The 22,232-nt window shown below is 41.5% G+C and overlaps 1 protein-coding gene across 1 annotated transcript in view; it reads left to right on the plus strand.

The window, feature by feature from the left end:
- Positions 1-22,232, plus strand: part of SPTBN1 (spectrin beta, non-erythrocytic 1) — a 2,377,138-nt gene that overhangs the window by 1,371,313 nt on the left and 983,593 nt on the right. Inside the window, exon 16 of the mRNA XM_044055150.1 lies at positions 10,327-11,083. Within this exon, the coding sequence (XP_043911085.1) occupies positions 10,327-11,083 (757 nt within the window). The remainder of the gene's footprint in view (positions 1-10,326; positions 11,084-22,232) is intronic.

Below are 22,232 nucleotides of genomic sequence, written 5' to 3' on the forward strand. Positions count from 1 at the left end.
AGTCTTAATGAGTATGAGTCTTAACTGTACAGCTTAAATATCCTTTCAAATCACGTAATTCTAAACCTCCTTGTTATGTTGAGAGGATCAACTTATCCCATTTGGTCTTTGCCCTCTTCCCTTCCCAAATAAAATCCTTAAACTCTTTAAGTACTGTCCGTAACTTCTCCTCTGGTTGATAAAAATATGCCTGACTTGAGTATAAAACTAAAGGGACTAAAAACACTGCTCGTATCTTGCTATCCATATCCATAGTCAAGAGCTTCCTCCAATTTCTCAGTTTTTCTATTATTTGTTTAGGCTCTTCCCACATAGCCTCATCTGCCATAACCAAACCCTTTTTAACGCATATCCCTAAATACTTTGTTTCATCCTATCCCAATAAATATGGGTATTTCTGGACCATTTTGTGTGGGGTGCATAGTTTATAGCTGTAGCCTTTGCTTTTTCAATAATTTTATATCCCTAAGAAAACTGGAACTGTCTCAGAATGTTTCTTTTCTGTTTCCATCAGGTACAAAGTTATATCTGCAAATAAAGCCATAATTTCTTGAATGCAATACCAATTATATCCTTGAATTTCTGAGTCCCTTATTTTTTTTGCCAGTGGTTCTATATAGAATACAAATAACAAAGGGGAGTAGGACAACCTCTGCCTGGTTTCTGTGTTAGACAGAACTTAGAGATGAACCTTTCACTTTGAGTTTTGCCTCTGATATCTTTTTAATTAACCTTACTATTGTATCAAGAAATGCAAATGCTTCCATTACCCTACTCAAAATCTCAGCTTTCTCTGCAATAAGACCTACCAACAACAGTGGTATTTTCTTACATTCTGCTTTCCTCTGGATCATCATTGTTCTGTTTATGTTGTCAAATGTTTGTCTCCTCTCCACAAAACCAAACTGATCCATATCTATCAATTTTGGCATCACCTTTGCATTTGAGAACATTAATAGAACAGTGAAGAAAATACTGCTGCTGTTGACGGGTCTTGATACATAGAAAGAATTCGACAGACTAAACTGGGATTTTATGAGTTGGGCAATAGAGGAATTTGCATTCCCTGTACAATAAGAAGATTAATTAGAAAGATATGTGTAAGACTGATGGCAAGAGTAAAAGTGGGATGGTTCCCCTCTGATACATTGTGTTTAAACAGGGGAACCAGGCAGGGTTACCCTCTTTCCCTTTTGTTATTTGCAAAGAAAATAAGGGGCTCAGAAATTCAAGGCTATAATTGGTATGGTGATAAGAGTAGTTGGCTTTATTTGTAGATGGTATTATTTTATAGCTGATAAATCCAAAAAAAGACATTTCAATGCTGTGGAACGTTTTTAGACGATTTCAAGTTTTTTGTGATATAAAATGAATGTAGATAAAACAATGGGTATAGCCTTAAATTATGTACTCACACGCATATTGTTTCAGCAATACACACATTTATGGGGACACGATAAGATAAAGTATCTAGGAGTATGGATTAAAAAGGCTTTGGTTGTGGCAGCTAAGGTTATGTGGGAAGAAACTAAACAAAAGATAATACAGGGAGTAATTAGAATATATTGTTAATGCACAGGGATAGTAAGACTCATTAGTGAAAATGTTTTTAGTCCCTTTAGTTTTAGATATAGATCAGGCATATTTTTACCGACCAGAGAAGTTGTGCGCAAGATTAATGCAGAGCTGAAGGAATTTATCTGGGAGTGAAGAGGGTTAGAATTAAGTGGGATGAGTTGATCTTCCAATGGAGCAAGGTGGTTTAGGCATACCTGATTTGAATGGATACATATGCATAACACAAGCAGAAGGTTATCATTCAAATTGGAAAGGGATGATGATGAAGCAAGGGAGAAGTTCAAGAAATAGAGAGTGAGAGAGAGAGAGAGTGCAATTTTGGATGCAGAGCTTAAAGGAGAACAATAACTATACAGAATATTATATGCAAAAAGTAGCAGAAAGCTTGTATATAACATCTTAATTGCCTAGACATAGTAAGGCTTTAATAAGTTTAAGTGGATTGACTGCCAAAAAACAAGTTAGTAGAAAAGTGAAATCAAAATCTAAACCAGTTTTAACTGAAGTATTGAAATATTGTAAAGGAAGTAAAATAACTAGAGGTTGGATCTTTAGAATAGAGAAGGAGCAAATTACATAGAAATAAATGCACTTTGTGGGAACAATACATGGTAAGGAGGAGGCGATAAATTTAAAAGATGGTAAGACCTGAACAAGTTATGTAATGCTGGATTGAATGAAAATTATTAAAAAGAAAACTTATCTATGCTGCATGATTGATTGATTTATTTGTTTATTTATTTAGTAGCATTTTTAATGGGAAAGTCCAACAGGGTCATGATAGGGTTTTCAGCAGAGGCCCAAGGAGAAAAGCTCAAGAGGTAATCAATCTTTCAAAATGGTTTACAATACAGTGCAAGTCAAACAGCAAATGTTAACAATCACATGAGATACAAACATTTTTATTAAAAAATGGAAGAGATACGAGTTTTGCATTTCAATCTTACTTTAGCAATTATAATGTTAAGAACTTCCATTAGGTTAATCGGTGTAAGATAATAACAAGGGTATTGTTTAGTACGTACCTGAGAACTTGGTACTACTAGATAGCAAATATTTGGTAAGAATGTCTTAGTGTGGCTAAGCTATTGGGTCTTGTAATGAAAGCCCAGAAACTTAGATTATGCAAGAAGACTCTCTGGAACAGGCGTCCCATCTATGTGAAGCAGAGTTCATCTCTAAATTAATTCACGTGTAACTTGGACAATTGGCTGGGGAACAGGAAATTCATCCTTGGTTTGGCACCTGTGTCTGTAATAGACACAAGCAGCCTGTAAATGGTTCATCTCTCAGGCCCCTGCTTGTAAATGTTTCACCTCCCAAACCCTGCTTACACTCATTAAGCGTACCAGAGATTTGGGCTGCATGACTAGGTTTAAAAAGGCCCTTGTGGTCATTTGCCTAATACACACCTATGAACCTAAGACTACAAAGGCAATGCAGGTAGTGGAGAGATGGATGGACTAGTATTAACGTTTAGCCAAGAAGAGAGTGACAGGAACAAAGCTTGGAATTCTAGAGGTGGGCCCTAAGGTTTGGTGTGAATTTATGATTTGTCTTGGGTCTTGTGGGAGAGTATTCTGGCATTTGAATATGTATGAGGAATACATTGCTTCACTGTATTCATTTTTGATCTACGGACTTGGGCAAGATATGTGTCATTAGACCTGATAGACCTAGATGAGAGGAGTACCTTAGTATTACTGTCTTCAGTGCTGGATAGTTTGGTTGATGAGGTATACCTTGGGCCAGTTTAAGTTGCTTGGATGCTTTTCTTATTGGAGAATACCATCCAATTTAGTTTAAGTGCTAGGCAATAATGTTTTTTCCTTGGAAGATGGATTGCAAATGTTATTTTGTTACAACATTATTGCAGTTTTGTTAAAAGGGAAGAGTTGACATTTTAGTAAAGGAGAGGTATAGGAGAAATTTGACAGTAGATGTGGAAGGGCAGTGTTTTTTCTACATTGCAAGGTGATGTAGGGAGATGCTTTGTAGAGGAATATTTTGTATGTGTAGGTCAAATTTGTGTTATATTTTAGATTATCATATACGATGACCCCTAGTAATTTAATGTGTGACAACCTCAAGTCATGTTTTGTGTAGATGATATAGTAAAGGTATTTTCTTAATCAGAGTATTGTTTTGGGATGGAAAGCAACATTTTTGCTTTGTTTGGGTTCAGGAGAAGATTAGATTTGTTCAAAAAATTATTTGATGGAGGAGTAGGATTGTTAATAATAATGAAATTATGTATGTTCTTCATCTCACATTGCTGCAGTCCTTACACTTGGGTAGTCCGCTGTCCTCGGTCGGCCCGAATATCAAAGTATAAGGCTGACGTCGGTCAAGGCGCATTAGACTGACATCAGGAAGTCAGGGTACAAATGCGCATGACCGACGTCATATCCTCAGTCTTTTTTGCCGCATGGTCCGATGCAGAAGCAGCGTTGCAAGTGCCGTTCGGCATTCTGAAATTTTTCGAATTCGGAGTTTCAGACCGAGTCAAAGTTGGCTAAGTACCCCGTTGGGGAATATTTTAGTATTTTCTTGCCTCAGTGGTTTACCGGATGTCAGAAAAAGTGAATAACTGTATTTCTTGTGGGAAACAGATACCGCATAGAGATTGTCATACTTTGTGTATTCCTTGTTTAGGGCCTGAGCACGACGTTGTTGGGTGACGCTTTTGTGCTAGATTCAATAAGCGCACTATTAAGAGAAGGTTAGATTGTGCCAGGTTAGTCTTGAGCGGTGCAATTATAATATGCCGTCGGATGCTCCGGCGTCCGCTTCTTCAAGAAGCGCAAGGATAAAGCAGCTAAGCCCAGGCAGAAGAGCCGTCCGTGCGGACGCCGGTTCTTTAGAGGTGTCGGTGGAGCCGGGGGTTCCGCCGGAGGTTTCTCTGGAGTCCCAGGGGGAGACTTTGTTATTGCAGGATGTGGCCTCTCAGGAGGCAGGTCAGGCTGAAGGGGCTTCTCAGGTTACTGTACTCCCTTCCCTTCCTAGGGGGGTTAGGCCCTCTCCTTCTGTTTCCAAGGCTTCTCCCAGAGGCAGGCCAGGTTTAGCTTCAGTTGGTGTCACTCCTAGTTCTTCAGGATCTGTGCCCAAGAAGCATATGCTTAAAATGGCAGAAGATTTGATTACTTTGATTAGAGGTTCTTTGCCCCTCCTGATAAGAGACCTAGGGTGGAACCTGAGTTGGGGAGTTTTGAGCAGGCTTCGGATGTTTCAGAGTCTTGGCTGAAGACTTGCAGGAGTATTCTCCTTATTCTGATTCTGATGTGGATGATTCTACTCCTTCTGCTTCTCCTCCTGAGGATTTTTCTTTTCAGAGACTCTTCATTCCATGAGGGAGCATTTTAAGTGGGAAGGTCAGGACTTCTCTGATTCCAGGAAAAGGCTTAGGAATTTTTGTTTTACCCCAGCATAGGCCTTTGGCTATACCTCCTGTTCTGGATGTTGTGGAAGATGTGTTTGCAGAGGCTTCTCTTAATCCTGATTCTTTGCCTCCTGCTCCTGTTAAACCGGATAGGTATTACAGGGTGCCTGAAGCTCATAAGTATCTTTTTAGGAGTCCTAGGGCGGACCCAGAAACTGTTAGTCAGGGGCCTAAGGGTGTTAAGGCTTCTGTTGTTAAAAATCCGGTTCCTCCAGATAAAGAGGCCAGGGCTTTGGATAGATGGGGAAAGAAAGTTTATACTTCTTCCACCTAGCTATGAGGGCTTTGAATTGCCAGTTTCACATGTTGAAATACCAAAACTATCTACTTTCTCAATTGAAGTCTAAGGTAGATGCTCTGGCGGAAGGTATTGAGTGTAAAGAGTTACAAGATTTAGTACATGTTTCTGAACAGGTGGGTAAGCATTCTTTGCAATGTGGTTTTGATGCTGTACAGGCCTCGTCTAGGGTGGCTGCCACTGGGTCAGTTCTTCGCAGGCACGCCTGGCTGAGGGATCAGAATTTATCTGACCATGTTAAGACAAGGATTTTAGATGCTCCTTTACAATCTGATGTGTTGTTTGGTTCACCTGTTGAGGCAGTCTTAAAGAAAATGGAAGACAAGGCTAAGTCTATGCAGACTGTTAAAGATTTTTGCAGGTTCAGCCTCCAAGTTTAGTAGAAATTGGCCTACCAAGGGGTGGACGTATCCTTCTTATGATTCCCAGTCTAGGGGTAGATCTAGACGTGGTAGGGGCAGAGCTCAGGGCTCTTTCAGGCCTAGAACAGGGAGTTCACCTGCACAGTCTTCGGTGAGGGCAGGGGTCAGTCCTTTCGTAAACAGACCCAATGACCTACCTTTTCAGCTGCCAGAGCCTTCTCGTCTGGCAGCACCTTTGGGAGGAAGGTTGGCACTTTTCAAGGAAAATTGGAGTTTAATTACCCAGGACAGATGGGTATTGGATATCATACACCAAGGTTACAGGTTTTATTTCCATACCTTGCCTCCTTTCAAAGGCATGCCAGACGTTCCTCCTCAGCAAAGAATAGAGGCTCACAAACAAATTTCTCTGCTACTTCAAATAGGGGCCATACAGCCGGTCCCTATGCCAGAAGTGGGCCTAGGATTTTATTCTCGCCTGTTCCTAGTACCAAAGAAGGGGAACACGTGGAGACCAATTTTGGATTTATCTATCCTCAACACTTATCTGGACATTCCCAAGTTCAAAATGTTGACGTTACAACAGCTTTTACCTCTGCTGGGCAAAGATCATTGGATGGTAACTTTGGATCTCAAGGAGGCTTACCTTCATGTTCCTATCAGCCTGAGTTGCAGGAAGTATCTGCGTTTTCGGGCTGGGACTTCTCATTATCAGTTCTCTGCATTGCCCTTTGTCTTATCTACTGCACCCAGAGTGTTCACGAAAGTTCTGGCTCCAGTGATAGCTTTCTTCAGGCTAAAAGGAATACAGATCTATCCTTATTTGGACGATTGCCTGATTCTGGCTCAAGGAAGGGACGAGCTTCTTCATCATTTGGAATATGTGATAGCAGTGCTAAGATGCCTGGGGTATTCTGTGAACGAAATAAAGTCCAGTCTAGTACCCTCTCAGGACATGTGCTTTCTGGGTGTAAGACTGAATACAGCATCCCAGATGGCCTTTTTGACCCCGGACAAACAAAAGAATCCTTCCCTTTACTTTCTTCAATTGTCTCATCAGTCCAGGCTGACTGCAAGGACAGTCCTTCAAGCCTTGGGGTTCATGGCATCTTGTATTCTGGTGCTTCCCAATGCCAAACTGCATATGAGGAAGTTACAATGGTATCTCAAAAATGTATGGACACAGCACTGCCAGGATCTGGACACTGTCATTCAGATAATACCTTGCATTCAAAAGGAGTTTTTGTGGTGGGCTCAGGAATGTCACCTAAACAAGGGACTCTCTGTGACCCGGCCAGAGGCGAGTCAGATTCTAACGACAGATGCCTCAGACAAAGCTTGGGGAGCTCATCTAAATGGAAAGTGGATACAAGACAAGTGGCCTGCCAGACTACAACATCTACATATCAACTTGAAGGAGATGTTAGCAGTCCAGTTTGCATTAATAGCTTTCAAGGATTTACTTCTTCCAGGGCAGGTGTTGATTCTAACAGACAACACAACTGTCATGTGGTACATCAACAAGCAAGGGGAACACATTCTTATCCTCTATGCAGGCAAGCAATGATTTTGTGGGAGACTGCTCTCAGTTTACAGCTAAATCTTCAGGCAAGGTTTCTGCCGAGCACAGAACTCCTCAGCAGATGTGTTGAGCAGTCGAATTATGGATCCCCACGAGTGGAAATTGGATCCTCATGTATTTCAGAAATTGACAGTGTCATGGGGAACTCCAGACATAGATCTGTTCGCTTCTCCACTAAACCACCAGCTGCCAAAGTTTTGCGAAAAGGTTTCATCCCACAGCTTGGAAAGTGGATGCTCTTCCTTTCAATTGGAGCAATCTTCATGTGTATGCCTTTCCACCTCTGCCTCTCCTCCCAAAGGTACTTCTAAAGGTCAGACAGGACAAGCCAAAGATGATTTTAATAGCTCCAGATTGGCCTCGACAGCACTGGTACCCATTACTGAGAAGTCTGGTACGGGAGCCTCCATGGCCTTTGCCTTCGATTCCACACCTGTTGTCTCAGGAGAACAGTCATTTACTCAATGTCAAGCTTCACTCTCTTCACCTAACAGCCTGGCATATTCTGTTTTGAACCATAGAGGGTCTCAACTTCCACAGCAAGTTTTGAATGTTATTTTGGAAGGTAGAAGGCCTAGTACAAGGAAAGTGTACGCAGATAAATGGAAGAGATTTTTATTTTGGAGTGCAGCAAAGGATTTTGATGTTTCTGAGCCTAATTTAAGTGTGGCTCTTCAATATCTTACGGAGTTACTGGACAAAGGTTTGTCCTTCTCTTCTACTAAGGTTCATGCTGCAGCAATTTCGGCTCACTATGACTGTGACCCACCATTGTTTTCTCATCCTTTGTTCAAGCAATTTCTTAGAGGGGCAAAGAATATAAGACCCCCACGTAGAGCTCCTACTCCTGCTTGGGATCTCAATTTTGTGTTGGAGAAACTCACTCTACAACCTTTTGAGCCTGCAGCTACTACCGAGTTGAAATATTTATCATGGAAGACTGCTTTTTTGTTGGCCATTACCTCTGCAAGAAGGATTTCTGAATTGCAGGCCCTTATGGCAGTTGAGCCTTTCTTAATTTTCCATAAGGATAGGGTATCTTTACGTACTAATCCTTCCTTTATGCCTAAAGTGGTTTCTAGTGTGGCTTTAAACCAAACTATTCATTTGCCTACTTTTTATGCAAATCCCCAAAATAAAGGGGAAAAGATTTTGCACACTTTAGATGTACGCAGGCAGTTGCGATATTATTTGAGCAGAACTAAAGGGTTCAGGCAGTCTCAGCAGTTATTTGTTTCTTTTGCTTTGAGTTCTCAGGGTAAGCCTGTGTCAAAACAAACTATTTCTAAGTGGATTGGGTTTTGCATTGCTTTCTGTTATTCCCATCATGGCAAGGAGATTCCAGCTGGGATTAGGCCTCATTCCACTAGGGCTACTGCCACTTCGACAGCTTTTTAAGGGGTGGCAACTAAAGATATTTTGGAGGCAGCTACTTGGAGTTCAGTGCATACTTTCTCTAAGCATTATCACCTTCCACTTTACTCTAAATCTAGGGCTGGTTTTGCCACTGCTATTTTACAGGGCATTTTGGCAGCTCCTGCTTCTTTATAGTTTTGCCATCCTCCCTTACCTCTGCTTTGGGATTCTACCCAAGTGTAAGGACTGCAGCAATGTGAGATGAAGAACATAGTACAGTTTTGTACCTACCATAAATGTAGATGTTCGAAGATCCACATTGCTGCAGTCCAATTTACCCTCCCTCCTTCCCCTCTGTAGTTAGAGGCGGTTGTGTGGGTTGGACTGTAAATATTGTGTTTATTGTATATATTGTACATATTATTAGTGCAAGGGTGGTTGGTTGGTTGTTTGCTGTCTTTTGGTTTTGACCTTTCTTTTTAGGGTCTTCTGACATCTGGGGCAAGAAAAGACTGAGGATATGACGTCGGTCATGCGCATTTGTACCCTGACGTCCTGATGTCAGTCTAATGCGCCTTGACCGACGTCAGCCTTATACTTTGATATTCGGGCCGACCGAGGACAGCGGACTACCCAAGTGTAAGGACTGCAGCAATGTGGATCTTCGAACATCTACATTTATGGTAGGTACAAAACTGTACTTGTTTTGCTATTGTATATTAAAATATGAAGTTGATAACATAAAACTTTAAAACCATTTAAAAGTAACATTTTCTGGTGAAATGCTGTAAGACAGCAGTTTTTAATTTTATTTTTGATGTGTTTTCATGTCAAAACTTAATACATTTGATAAGTGCTACTTCAAATAGTGTTATTCAGAAACATAAACATTCTTTAGAATAACTGACTGAATATAACATAGATGTTGAATGGGCAGACAGATGAAAGTTTCACAAAAAAGATTTATTCTGACACTATGTAATATTCTGTATATAACAAGACTGAGTGTCAGGATTAACCAAAAATTAAAAGGCAACAGACTAAATCAACACTGATGCTTTGCAGTTACATGTTCTCTAGTACAAAGAACTATACTATATACTAGTGTACTATATTATACTATAGTATATTATAGTATAGTTTAGGGGCGACGCAGTGGTGCAGCGGTTAACGTTGTTGCCTCACAGCAAGAGGTTCTCCCATTCGATTCTCGGCTGGTGTGCCTTCTGTGCGGAGTTTGCATGTTCTCCCTGCATTTTCGTGGGTTTCCTCCGTACTCCGGTTTCCTCCCACATTCTAAAGACATGCTTCTGGAGCATTTTTCCCTGGGCCTCCGCTGAAAACAGGCTCTGTGGAGCCTAGTCGGACTTTCCCGGTAAACAAATGTTAAATAAAAAAAATAAATAAAATAGTGTCACACTGCACAGATAACCTGTGATGATGATGAAGTTACTTTACAGACTAAAGGACAAGTGTTATGGTCTATGACAATGAGAATGTATACTGTATGTTTGTGGAAGGTAGGGCCTGACTGTATTTTTTAAGAAAAAAAATCTGTGAAGTGCTTCATTTTTTCAACTGGGTATGTCTGATGACTAGGAAACCTTGTTTATTCCTGTGTGTAGCTTGCTGTCTGACTGTTTTTGTGTCTGATTTGTACTTGTAAAGTGTAAAACTTTCCAGACTGTTAATCTGTTTCCCTCTATTTCAGGTGGAGCCAGTTTCGAGAGCTGGTGGACCGAAAGAAAGATGCCCTCACCAGTGCCCTTAGCATTCAGAACTACCACCTTGAATGCAATGAAACAAAGTCCTGGATCAGAGAGAAGACCAAAGTTATTGAAAGTACACAGGAACTGGGCAATGATCTGGCAGGAGTCATGGCCCTGCAGAGGAAGCTAACAGGTATGGAGCGGGATTTGGCAGCCATTGAAGCAAAACTCGATGACCTGCAGAAAGAATCAGAAAAACTTGCAGAAGAGCACCCTGATCAGGCCCAAGCAGTCCAGGGTCGCTTAACAGAAATTGATGATGTCTGGGAGGAAATGAAAACTACACTCAAAAACCGTGAAGAATCTCTTGGTGAGGCTAGCAAGCTCCAGCAGTTCCTACGTGATTTAGATGACTTTCAGTCTTGGTTGTCTAGGACCCAGACTGCTATTGCCTCGGAGGATATGCCAAACACTCTTGCTGAGGCTGAGAAATTGCTGACACAGCACGAAAACATCAAGAATGAAATCAATAACTATGAAGAGGACTACCAGAAGATGCGTGACATGGGTGAAATGGTAACACAGGGTCAGACAGATGCACAGTATATGTTTCTACGCCAGCGACTTCAGGCTTTGGATACTGGATGGAATGAGCTACACAAGATGTGGGAGAACAGACAAAGCCTCCTGTCACAGTCACATGCATATCAGCTGTTTCTCCGAGATACAAAACAGGCAGAAGCATTCCTCAATAACCAGGTATGTAAGCACTGGACATTCCTAATTTTGCCTAGTCATGTTTTGTTACTGATGTATTTAGCCTTATCTTGCATTTTAATCAGGTAAATGGCTGATAATAAATGGTCCTTTAGTAGATTGAATCAGAGTAAGTCTAACAGTGATGGATTGTTGGTGATGGGTAGATGGCCTGAAAAGTACTGCTACCATAGTGCCAAGGCTTTAGAGTTTCTTAGAATAGGTTTCTCTGTCATCTGTTCATATCTTTAGATGCTCTTAAGAGAAGATATATTTCTCGAAGGATTTTCTTGTAGCACCACATTTTAGCACATTGCAGGTGTTAATTATGCATAAAAATGATCTTTTATGATTTACTTTCCTCCCTCTTTTTTGACTGTTAATTTGAGCCTTCTTATCAGCTTTCATTAGAGCTTTTGCTATTCTCATACTTGTGGTTTATCCTTATGTAGCTAATCTCTTTGAGGGATATTTTCCTAACAGTATTTAAATGTATCCTGTTAGTCATTCCTGCTTAAAGTAGATATCCATTTCAGCTAAATCTTCTTAATATGTGCTTCTAGGAGTGTAAATATGTTATTTGAACATGAAAATGCTAAAAAATTTAATCGTTCCTCCCACTCCCAGCACGGTATTAAGATGGCTTAAAAACCTATTGACATGAAAAGGCATTGGGTAACTATCCAAATCCAAGGGTTTCCTGATGATACTTTTGGGTTAGTTGTGCACATTACCTGACAGGTGTGCCATGAAACAAGAAAGAGATGAGCAAAGACTCCCCTTTCTCTCAGTGATAGTTTCAGCCCATATAGTCTGTTGTTTTGGTGGATAGACTGTTTAGGCATTTTGCACTTTACCATCTCCTTTGTTTTCCTGTTAGTCTTGATAGCAGTCAGTAATGAAGGATAGTAAGTTTGTAGCACATTGACTAGGGACATGTCCTTATATTGTATAGGCGTTGTCTGTTTTCCCTGTGATTCCGTGATTTGCCTGAAAAGATCTTGACAGTGACCAATGACTTTTAACTGGATAATGGCCCTTTTCTGTAGTGACATGTTAGATCTTATTGGCTGTAACACATCCTGCCATTTTTTTTTTTGCCTGAACCTCCTTGAGTTCTGACTGTGCTTCTCAAACATTTTGGAAATATAGAGTATATTTCAGAGCATTTATTATAACTGTAATTGCCTTAATATTGCTACAACTCAAGTGCTCTAGGTTGCACTGCATCTGAAGTGTTTGTGTGTTTTTCTGTATATATAGACTTCTCTGTTTGTTTCTTTAACTAAATAAGCTCTGCAAAGTTGTTTTATTGCATTCCTGCCTGTATTTCTGAGTTTTTTTGCACTTTTAAAGTTTGTTTTTGCTAAGTTTAACTGGTAAGCTACACACTCAAGTCCGCTAGCCGAATTAAAGCATTTACTGTGTTTCTGTACCTAATTTCTGCTACTTTGTAAAAAAAAAAAAAAAAAAAAAATCCTTGTTTTAGAATAGTCCAGTCTTCAGGTATTGCTGATCTCTGGGCTGTGTCATAGTTCCTGTGTTCCCCAATAACAAACAATCCACACGGAGTGAATGCTCTGCAATGAACAGCAATAGAAGATTAAAACACAAACCAAATGTTCGCAGAGCAAGGCAATGGTAGGGAAACCAAGTACTCCAAAAATATACGATATACTCCAAAAAATGAAAGAGTCTCAAGTCTCCAAAATTGTAAAAAACAGGTTTATTCGAATAAGATGCGGTGAGCGCTTTCACTGAGATAGCTTCATCAGACCGTATTACAAAACATTCAAAAAACAATTAGTTTAAATATGTAAAAAGGCGCCAAAAGGATAAATTTCCTTAAAGGAACATACTGCATAAAGGCTGCCTTGCATAGTATGTGATTGTTGAAAAGTAATAACATGTACTAAAATGATCAACAACTTATTAAAAATTCTAAGTCTCCTGGACTTTAATGATGAACATAGGGGGATAAAGTTCCTTGGGGAGACATACTACATATAAACTATCTAGCATGATATTTAAAATAAAATAATGACATACACTAAAATAGTCAACAACTTACTTAAAAATTCTAAGTCTCCTGGACTTTAACAATGGACGTAGGGGGACCCTGCCATTGAGTCCAGGGGGTAAATCAGCACTAAACTTAATAATCCAATTGATCTCACAATTCTCCGTATAGTTTTCAATGTCCCCCCTTCTAAATGTCCTGAAAATCTGCTCAAGAATCCTAAATCTAAACTCATGGTCAGGTCCACATTCGATGGTGTGTTTAGCAAGGGCATTGAAGGAATGGCCTTTCCTGATGTGATACATGTGTTCACGTATCCTGTCCCTGAATAGGCGGTTGGTTTTGCCTATATAATATGCTTGACAGGAGGTGCAGGATGCTAAATACACAACGTCCTTGGACATGCAACTACCTTTAACTCGAATGGTGTAATTTCCAGTCCCATGGGGAGGTCTGAAGACTGGATCAACAAGGATGTAGGAGCAGAAATTGCATCTAAGGCAGGGTTCCATGTCGGGTCCCTCTATACACCTGTCATATGAAGAAGGTTTGGGATAGCATAATAATTGCTTAATATTCTTCTTGTTACGGTAGACAAATTTAGGTTTGTCCCCTGTCAATTCCTTGACAACGGGGTCAACTGACAAAACATGCCAATGTTTGAAAATGACATCTTTAATGGCACCAACATCTTTGGTGTAATATATAGGGAACAATACATCATTATTTTGTGCAAAACATGCACTGGGTTGTTGTGTCACAGTATGATTAGCACGAGCCCTAACAGCTCCTTCAGAGAAATAGGGCATGGCTCTGTTGTTTCTCAATGTGGTAATCCCCTCCATACCCTTGCTGACGTCTAAAGCACTATAACCTCGTTCCCTGAACCTCTTATCCAGGTCTTCCAGGCCTATGATAAAGTCAGAGTCTCGTGGAATGTACCTGGACGTCCGCATGGACTGTCCACGGACAACATTATTGTATACATATCCAGGGTGCATACTGGACCGGTGCAACAGGCTATTCCTGTGACTAGATTTCCTATATAGTCCAGTGTTGACAATTCCTCCTGGTAATTTCTCCACATATACGTCCAAAAAAGGAATGCTGACATAAGACCATTCCATCGTAAAACTAAGAAACCATATGGAATCATTAATCGATCTAAAGAATTCACTCAATTGTGCTGGTGTACCTCTCCAAACTAAAAACAGGTCGTCCACAAAACGCCTGTAGAAAGGTACATATGATTTAAATAACTCATTCCTAAAAAGGTGTACATACTCCCATTCAGCCATTACTAGGTTGGCGTAGCTATTGGCACATGATGTGCCCATAGCTACGCCATCCCGCTGCAAATAAAATCTATCCTGAAAGCAGAACATGTTCGAATCCAAAACCTTCCTCAATAAGGATATAACTAGCTCAATATTGAAAGGAGAATCCAACCTCTTGAGATGGGTGTCTATCATGTCCAGTCCCTCTGCATTGGGAATAACAGTAAACAGCGACTGGACATCCATCGTTACCCAAAGCAATTCATCCGTCTGCGTACAAGTACTCACAAACTCATAAAAATCCAATAGAAATTGTTTGGTATCTCTAAGAATAAACAAATTTGCTTCAACCACAGGTCTCAATAGAGTCTCAACAAAAATTGAGAGGGGTTCAGTCGACCAACCTCTACCCGCAACTATCGGCCTCATAGGAGGTACGACCGGGTCTTTGTGGATTTTGGGAAGCCCTTGAATAGTAGGGCATTGAAGGAATGGCCTTTCCTGATGTGATACATGTGTTCACGTATCCTGTCCCTCAATAGGCGGTTGGTTTTGCCTATATAATATGCTTGACAGGAGGTGCAGGATGCTAAATACACAACGTCCTTGGACATGCAACTACCTTTAACTCGAATGGTGTAATTTCCAGTCCCATGGGGAGGTCTGAAGACTGGATCAACAAGGATGAGTGTGATTTCCAATACCGGCCCTAGTGCTGATGATGCTGTTGTTGATAATGACAAAGTTGTTATGAATTCCATTGCTAAAGAGGGGGATTGTACTCCAGCCCTTGATCCTGTTGTCCGTAGGAAAACTGTTTTTTCAGGGGCTGGGAGGGAGTGCGTTTCTACTAACATCAGTGAGCGACAGACTGCCACTTCCTCAGTGGGTTCCTCTCAGCTTATTGATAAACTCCCTTTTCCCATCAAAACATACACGAGAGAGGAGAGGACCAGGTCCAACAGCAGGGGACGTCACAAGAGGAAGCTATCCCCGGACACCTCCTCCAACCGGAGTATCAAGAAGATGTGGGAGAGAAAGAAACAGAGTTAGTTTTTAATTTGTCTAGCCACACTCTGAGTGATTTTGAGCTTCAGGTACTCTCCAAGGGCCTAACATTCATTCCCAGTAGGTGTAGCAGACTAGAGGAAACCCTGAAAGATTTTAAGTTATTTGTTAGGAATCTCTCATTAAGGATTTTTTTTCAAACAGTCCAACTGCATGTCAACCACTGGTGTACTTAGGAAACCCAGTACATTTGTCCCACCCCTTCATCCATTGGTTGCAGCTTACAGCAAACTGGTTGAGGATGAACTTTATTGCATGAGTGGCAGACAGACCCTATATAATAGATGTAGACATAATTTGAGTTTTGAGCAGAGGACAGCCCTAGATACCTTACGCAATAACCGTGACATCACAATACGCCCTGCCGATAAAGGGGGAGGGATAGTTGTTTTTGACTCAGATAGATACAACACAGACATGACAGACATGTTGATGAATGATAGATTCTATAAATCGATCACTGAGGCAAGAGTAGATGTCATTATTGACAGGGTTAGATCTGTACTTTATACCTTACTTGACAATAGTGTCATTAATCAAGAACTTTACAACTTTTTGTATGTTGCACATCCATTAGTACCTACTATTCAAGGGCTTCCCAAAATCCACAAAGACCCGGTCGTACCTCCTATGAGGCCGATAGTTGCGGGTAGAGGTTGGTCGACTGAACCCCTCTCAATTTTTGTTGAGACTCTATTGAGACCTGTGGTTGAAGCAAGTTTGTTTATTCTTAGAGATACCAAACAATTTCTATTGGATTTTTATGAGTTTGTGAGTACTTGTACGCAGACGGATGAATTGCTTTGGGTAACGATGGATGTCCAGTCGCTGTTTACTGTTATTCCCAATGCAGAGGGACTGGACATGATAGACACCCATCTCAAGAGGTTGGATTCTCCTTTCAATATTGAGCTAGTTATATCCTTATTGAGGAAGGTTTTGGATTCGAACGTGTTCTGCTTTCAGGATAGATTTTATTTGCAGCGGGATGGCGTAGCTATGGGCACATCATGTGCCAATAGCTACGCCAACCTAGTAATGGCTGAATGGGAGTATTACACCTTTTTAGGAATGAGTTATTTAAATCATATGTACCTTTCTACAGGCGTTTTGTGGACGACCTGTTTTTAGTTTGGAGAGGTACACCAGCACAATTGAGTGAATTCTTTAGATCGATTAATGATTCCATATGGTTTCTTAGTTTTACGATGGAATGGTCTTATGTCAGCATTCCTTTTTTGGACGTATATGTGGAGAAATTACCAGGAGGAATTGTCAACACTGGACTATATAGGAAATCTAGTCACAGGAATAGCCTGTTGCACCGGTCCAGTATGCACCCTGGATATGTATACAATAATGTTGTCCGTGGACAGTCCATGCGGACGTCCAGGTACATTCCACGAGACTCTGACTTTATCATAGGCCTGGAAGACCTGGATAAGAGGTTCAGGGAACGAGGTTATAGTGCTTTAGACGTCAGCAAGGGTATGGAGGGGATTACCACATTGAGAAACAACAGAGCCATGCCCTATTTCTCTGAAGGAGCTGTTAGGGCTCGTGTTATTCATACTGTGACACAACAACCCAGTGCATGTTCTGCACAAAATAATGATGTATTGTTCCCTATATATTACACCAAAGATGTTGGTGCCATTAAAGATGTCATTTTCAAACATTGGCATGTTTTGTCAGTTGACCCCGTTGTCAAGGAATTGACAGGGGACAAACCTAAATTTGTCTACCGTAACAAGAAGAATATTAAGCAATTATTATGCTATCCCAAACCTTCTTCATATGACAGGTGTATAGAGGGACCCTGCATGGAACCCTGCCTTAGATGCAATTTTTGCTCCTACATCCTTGTTGATCCAGTCTTCAGACCTCCCCATGGGACTGGAAATTACACCATTCGAGTTAAAGGTAGTTGCATGTCCAAGGACGTTGTGTATTTAGCATCCTGCACCTCCTGTCAAGCATATTATATAGGCAAAACCAACCGCCTATTGAGGGACAGGATACGTGAACACATGTATCACATCAGGAAAGGCCATTCCTTCAATGCCCTTGCTAAACACACCATCGAATGTGGACCTGACCATGAGTTTAGATTTAGGATTCTTGAGCAGATTTTCAGGACATTTAGAAGGGGGGACATTGAAAACTATACGGAGAATTGTGAGATCAATTGGATTATTAAGTTTAGTGCTGATTTACCCCCTGGACTCAATGGCAGGGTCCCCCTACGTCCATTGTTAAAGTCCAGGAGACTTAGAATTTTTAAGTAAGTTGTTGACTATTTTAGTGTATGTCATTATTTTATTTTATATATTATGCTAGATAGTTTATATGTAGTATGTCTCCTTAAGGAAGTTTATCCCCCCATGTCCACCATTAAAGTCCAGGAGACTTAGAATTTTTAAATAAGTTGTTGATTATTTTAGCACATGTCATTACTTTTTAACAATCACACACCATGCAAGGCAGCCTTTATGTAGTATGTTTCTTTAAGGAAATTTATCCTTTTGGCGCCTTTTTACATATTTAAACTAATTGTTTTTTTGAATGTTTTGTAATACGGTCTGATGAAGCTATCTCAGTGAAAGTGCTCACCGCATCTTATTCGAATAAACCTGTTTTTTACAATTTTGGAGACTTGAGATTCTTTCATTTTTTGGAGTATATCGTATATTTTTGGAGTACTTGGTTTCCCTACCATTGCCTTGCCCTGCGAACATTTGGTTTGTGTTTTATAGTTCCTGTGTTGTCCATATCCTTATTTGGATAGGAGGAAGATTCTTTGTTCACCAGTGAGAGTGGGGAGCTCTGAGCAGCCTATCTGTCCCTTGAGGAGTGGTTCCAGCCCAGTGACCTGTAGCTTATTGGCCGTTTGGGGCCATTTCCTATCTCTTTCTAACCCCCTGCTTTAAAGCCAGCTTTAGCGTGCCTTTGTGCTTGTAATTAAAAGTTTGTCCTGTTTGTTGCATTTACCTGTTGAGGCTACACACTCAAGTGCGCTAGCCTGTGTTACATATTTATTGCATTTTTCTGCTGTTTGTTGCAAAAAAAAAAAAAAAAAAATTATCCTTGTTTCCCATCTTTCCTGACCTAGAGTAGTCCAAATACAGGCTTTGCTGTATTCTGGACTTTTGGAAAGTTTCTGTGTTGCCCATTTCTTCTTGGATAAAGGGAGGCGTCTTTGTTCACCAGAGGCAGTGGGGAGCTTAGAGCAGCCTATCTATCCCTGGAGGAGTGTTCCCAGCACAAGAATCTGGTAGTCTATTGGCTGTTTTGGGCCAGTTTCTAGCTCTTTCAAGTCCCCCTGTATAAAACCCGCTTTGGCGCGGTTTGTGCGCTTGTTACTACTCAGCCAAGCTCCTCGTGGTCCTGCAGAGTGGTGCTAGCAGCAGAGAGGCTAAAAGAGCGACTGCTAACCTGATAAGTGTTTTTTTTCATGCTACCACCTGGGCGACTGTCCGATCTAGCTAAACTGCAAGTATTTCTGCTTCTTGAACTGTTTTAAACTGTTTAAAGTTGTTTTTGCACCTGCACTTTTAAAGTTTGCCCTGTTTGTTGCATTTACCTGTTGAGGCTCCACACTCAAGTGCGCTAGCCGGTGTTACATATTTATTGCACTTTCCTGCTGTTTGTTGCAAAAAAGAAACAAAAAAATTATCCTTGTTTCCCATCTTTCCTGACCTAGAGTAGTCCAAATACAGGCTTTGCTGTATTCTGGACTTTTGGAAAGTTCCTGTGTTGCCCATTTCCTTTCTTGAATAAAGGGAGGCTTCTTTGTTCACCAGTGGCAGTGGGGAGCTTGGAGCAGCCTATCTATCCCTGGAGGAGTGTTCCCAGCACAAAAATCTGGTAGTCTATTGGCCGTTTTGGGCCAATTTCTAGCTCTTTCAAGTCCCCCTGTATAAAACCCGCTTTAGCGCGGCTTTGGCAGCTCCGCTTAATTGGGTTTAAACCATTCTCGGCTCCACAAAGTCTGCTCTTCACTTTTTCCCTTAGAACTGATCTAGTTCTCATAATAAACACCATATTCCCACTCTAAAGCCTGTCACTTGCTCACTAAAGCAATTATATAAGTCAGCACTAAAAAATTAAAAGCACTACACCCTCACAAACTCCCCTTGAGTACTTTGTTCCCCATTGGCCCTTTTTTTCTATTATAAAGGAATTCCCAATACTATTCTAGCATGTCCAAAGGTCAGTTGTCAATCTCCTCTCTGGTCCAGCTGGTGAATCTGGGAATCTTGAGACAATGTTACAACTGCCTCATGTACACAGACAACCCTCTCCTCCTCCCAACAAATTCCAACACATGTGAGAGATGCAACCATATCGCCAAACGGGAGGCTAAGCTCTCTCAACTCAGTACTGGCGTAACCAGTCAGGAGGAGAAGGAAACCACACTCACTACAATTCCAGTCTCACATAGACCTACCACGACAGCAAAGCAAACACATAAACACACAAAAACATACTTGAAGGCTCTAAATAAAAATCTGCCTAAGCAGCAGAGACCTCCAAAGCAGACACCCAAGCAACCGCTACCCCAAAACAAAACACATGCAACACATAGCTCATAAAGCCAGTGTGCCGAACAGTCACAGCCCTTAAGGCTAAACAACACACCTGATACACTTGTAATAGGTGACTCTATCGTCAGGCACACTGACATCCCGCTCACCAGGCTGAACAAGGAGAAGGTCACGGTGAGCTGCCTGTTGGGCGCTAGGATCCGCCACATAACACAAGCACTCAGGTCACTCCAAGGCAAGTACAAATATGACTCAGTCATTGTCCATGCTGGTGTGAATGACCTGAGACATACCTCCCTGGACTACATGAAAAGAGACATAGAGGAGCTCTCTGAGCATGTAGCCCAGGCCGGTATGACCCTGACCTTGAGTAGCATCTTACCCTCACCAAGAATTATGCCACAATATGAAGACAAGATGATCAATTTCAACAATTGGCTTAAGTATTGGTGTCATTCAAAGGGGATCCAATGCCGGTCTGCCTGGGATGACATGCTCGACAAGCCACAATGCTTCGCTAGGGACGGCTTGCACCTGTCACCCCTGGGCTTTTGGATATTGGCAAAGGCTCTTGCCACCCCCATAGTGCCTTTTTTAGGCAAGGCTCAAAAGACAAACCCACCTCCATAGGTATCACAAGGGATAAGAAACTAAGAGTAATGCTACTCAACGCCAGAAGTCTAAACCTCAAGATATGCCTCGAAACTCTCCTTAGCATGGAAAACATCGATATCTGTGCAGTAACAGAAACCTAGTTCAAGGCTCCCGAGAGCACCCCAGCCCTACCAGGTTATACCTCATACCATGTTTTTCGGCCCCAAAACTTGGACGGAACCACAAAAGGAGGGGGAGTATCAATATTCGTCAAAGATACCCACACCTCCAGGTTGGTGGCACAGCATAAAGCATCAGAGACTATCCATGTGCAACTAACAGTGGGTAAAACTGCCTTCCAGTTTATAGCCTGCTACAGACCACCCTCCCAAACCCAGGAACCCCACTCGGCCTTCCTGAGAACACTGGAAAATATGAAGGTCTCTCCAAACACCATTATATTGGGCGACGTCAACTACCCTAACATAGACTGGGAGCATTGCTCTAGCTCCAACACCTTGGCCCGAAGGTTCCTAGAATTTATAAACTCAAATGCTATGGAACAACTTGTTGCCACTCCCACAAGAGGGGAAAACATACTGGACCTGATCATCACCAACATGGGGACTCTATGCTCCAGACCAGAAGTGTATCCCTCACTGGTAAGATCAGACCATAAACTAATCTCACTAGATATTCACATCCCGACCCCAGCCCCTGCCCAGAAAAACCACAGTGAAAAACTTCTCTAAAGCAAATTTCACACAACTAAAAACCGAGGTGGAATCCTTCAAAGCCCCCGGGCCTGTGGAAAATACGGCCCAGACTGCAGAATCTTTTATAAATGCATTCTATGAACACCTTCAGGAATGCATGGATCATGCAATCCCAAATAAAACCAAGACCCAGTCCTCCAAAGGCAGACATCCTGTCTGGTGGACCCCAGCCATAAATAAACTATACAATAGAAGGAGGAAGCTACTAAATGATAGTGCAAAATCCCAAAAAGGGAAGGCATCTCTGATCAGTGTTAGCAAAAAACTACGGGCACTCATAAAATCGTCTAAGGCCAGCTTCGAGAGAAAAATTGCACAGGACACTAAGGATAATCACAAGGTTTTCTTTAGTTATGTTAGGAACCTGGGTGGGAATTCCCAGATATGCTCAGAATTGGTCCAAAATGACAAAAAATACACCAAACCCACAGACATTGCCAACATCCTAGCTGATAGGTTCAGCGCAAACTTCTCCCCCCCCTTCCCCACCAAAAGGGCAAATATCTATCCCAGCAGAGTGCTGCCCCCCTGACATCTCAGATGCTCAGGTAAGAGCTGCCCTCTCCAAAGCAAAAAACACAGCATCAGTGGGACCAGACGGTGTCCTGGGCTGCGTCCTACATGAACTCCAAGAAGAACTAAACCCAAACATAAAACTACTGTTCAATCTCAGCCTTTACTACAGGATATGTACCCAAAGAGTGGCGTACAGCAACAGTGGTCCCTCTCCATAAAGGTGGTGCCTCAACGGATCCTGGAAACTATCGCCCCATAAGCCTGACTAGCTTGGTCTGCAAAGCTATGGAAAGGATCATCATGGACCTCATAAATAAAGATATTGGGGACCTACAGATACTGGATCCTACCCAG

The sequence above is a fragment of the Protopterus annectens genome, chromosome 1.part2 (assembly GCF_019279795.1).
Source record: "Protopterus annectens isolate FY-2018-M chromosome 1.part2, PAN1.0, whole genome shotgun sequence".
In the NCBI taxonomy this organism is placed as follows: domain Eukaryota; kingdom Metazoa; phylum Chordata; order Ceratodontiformes; family Protopteridae; genus Protopterus; species Protopterus annectens.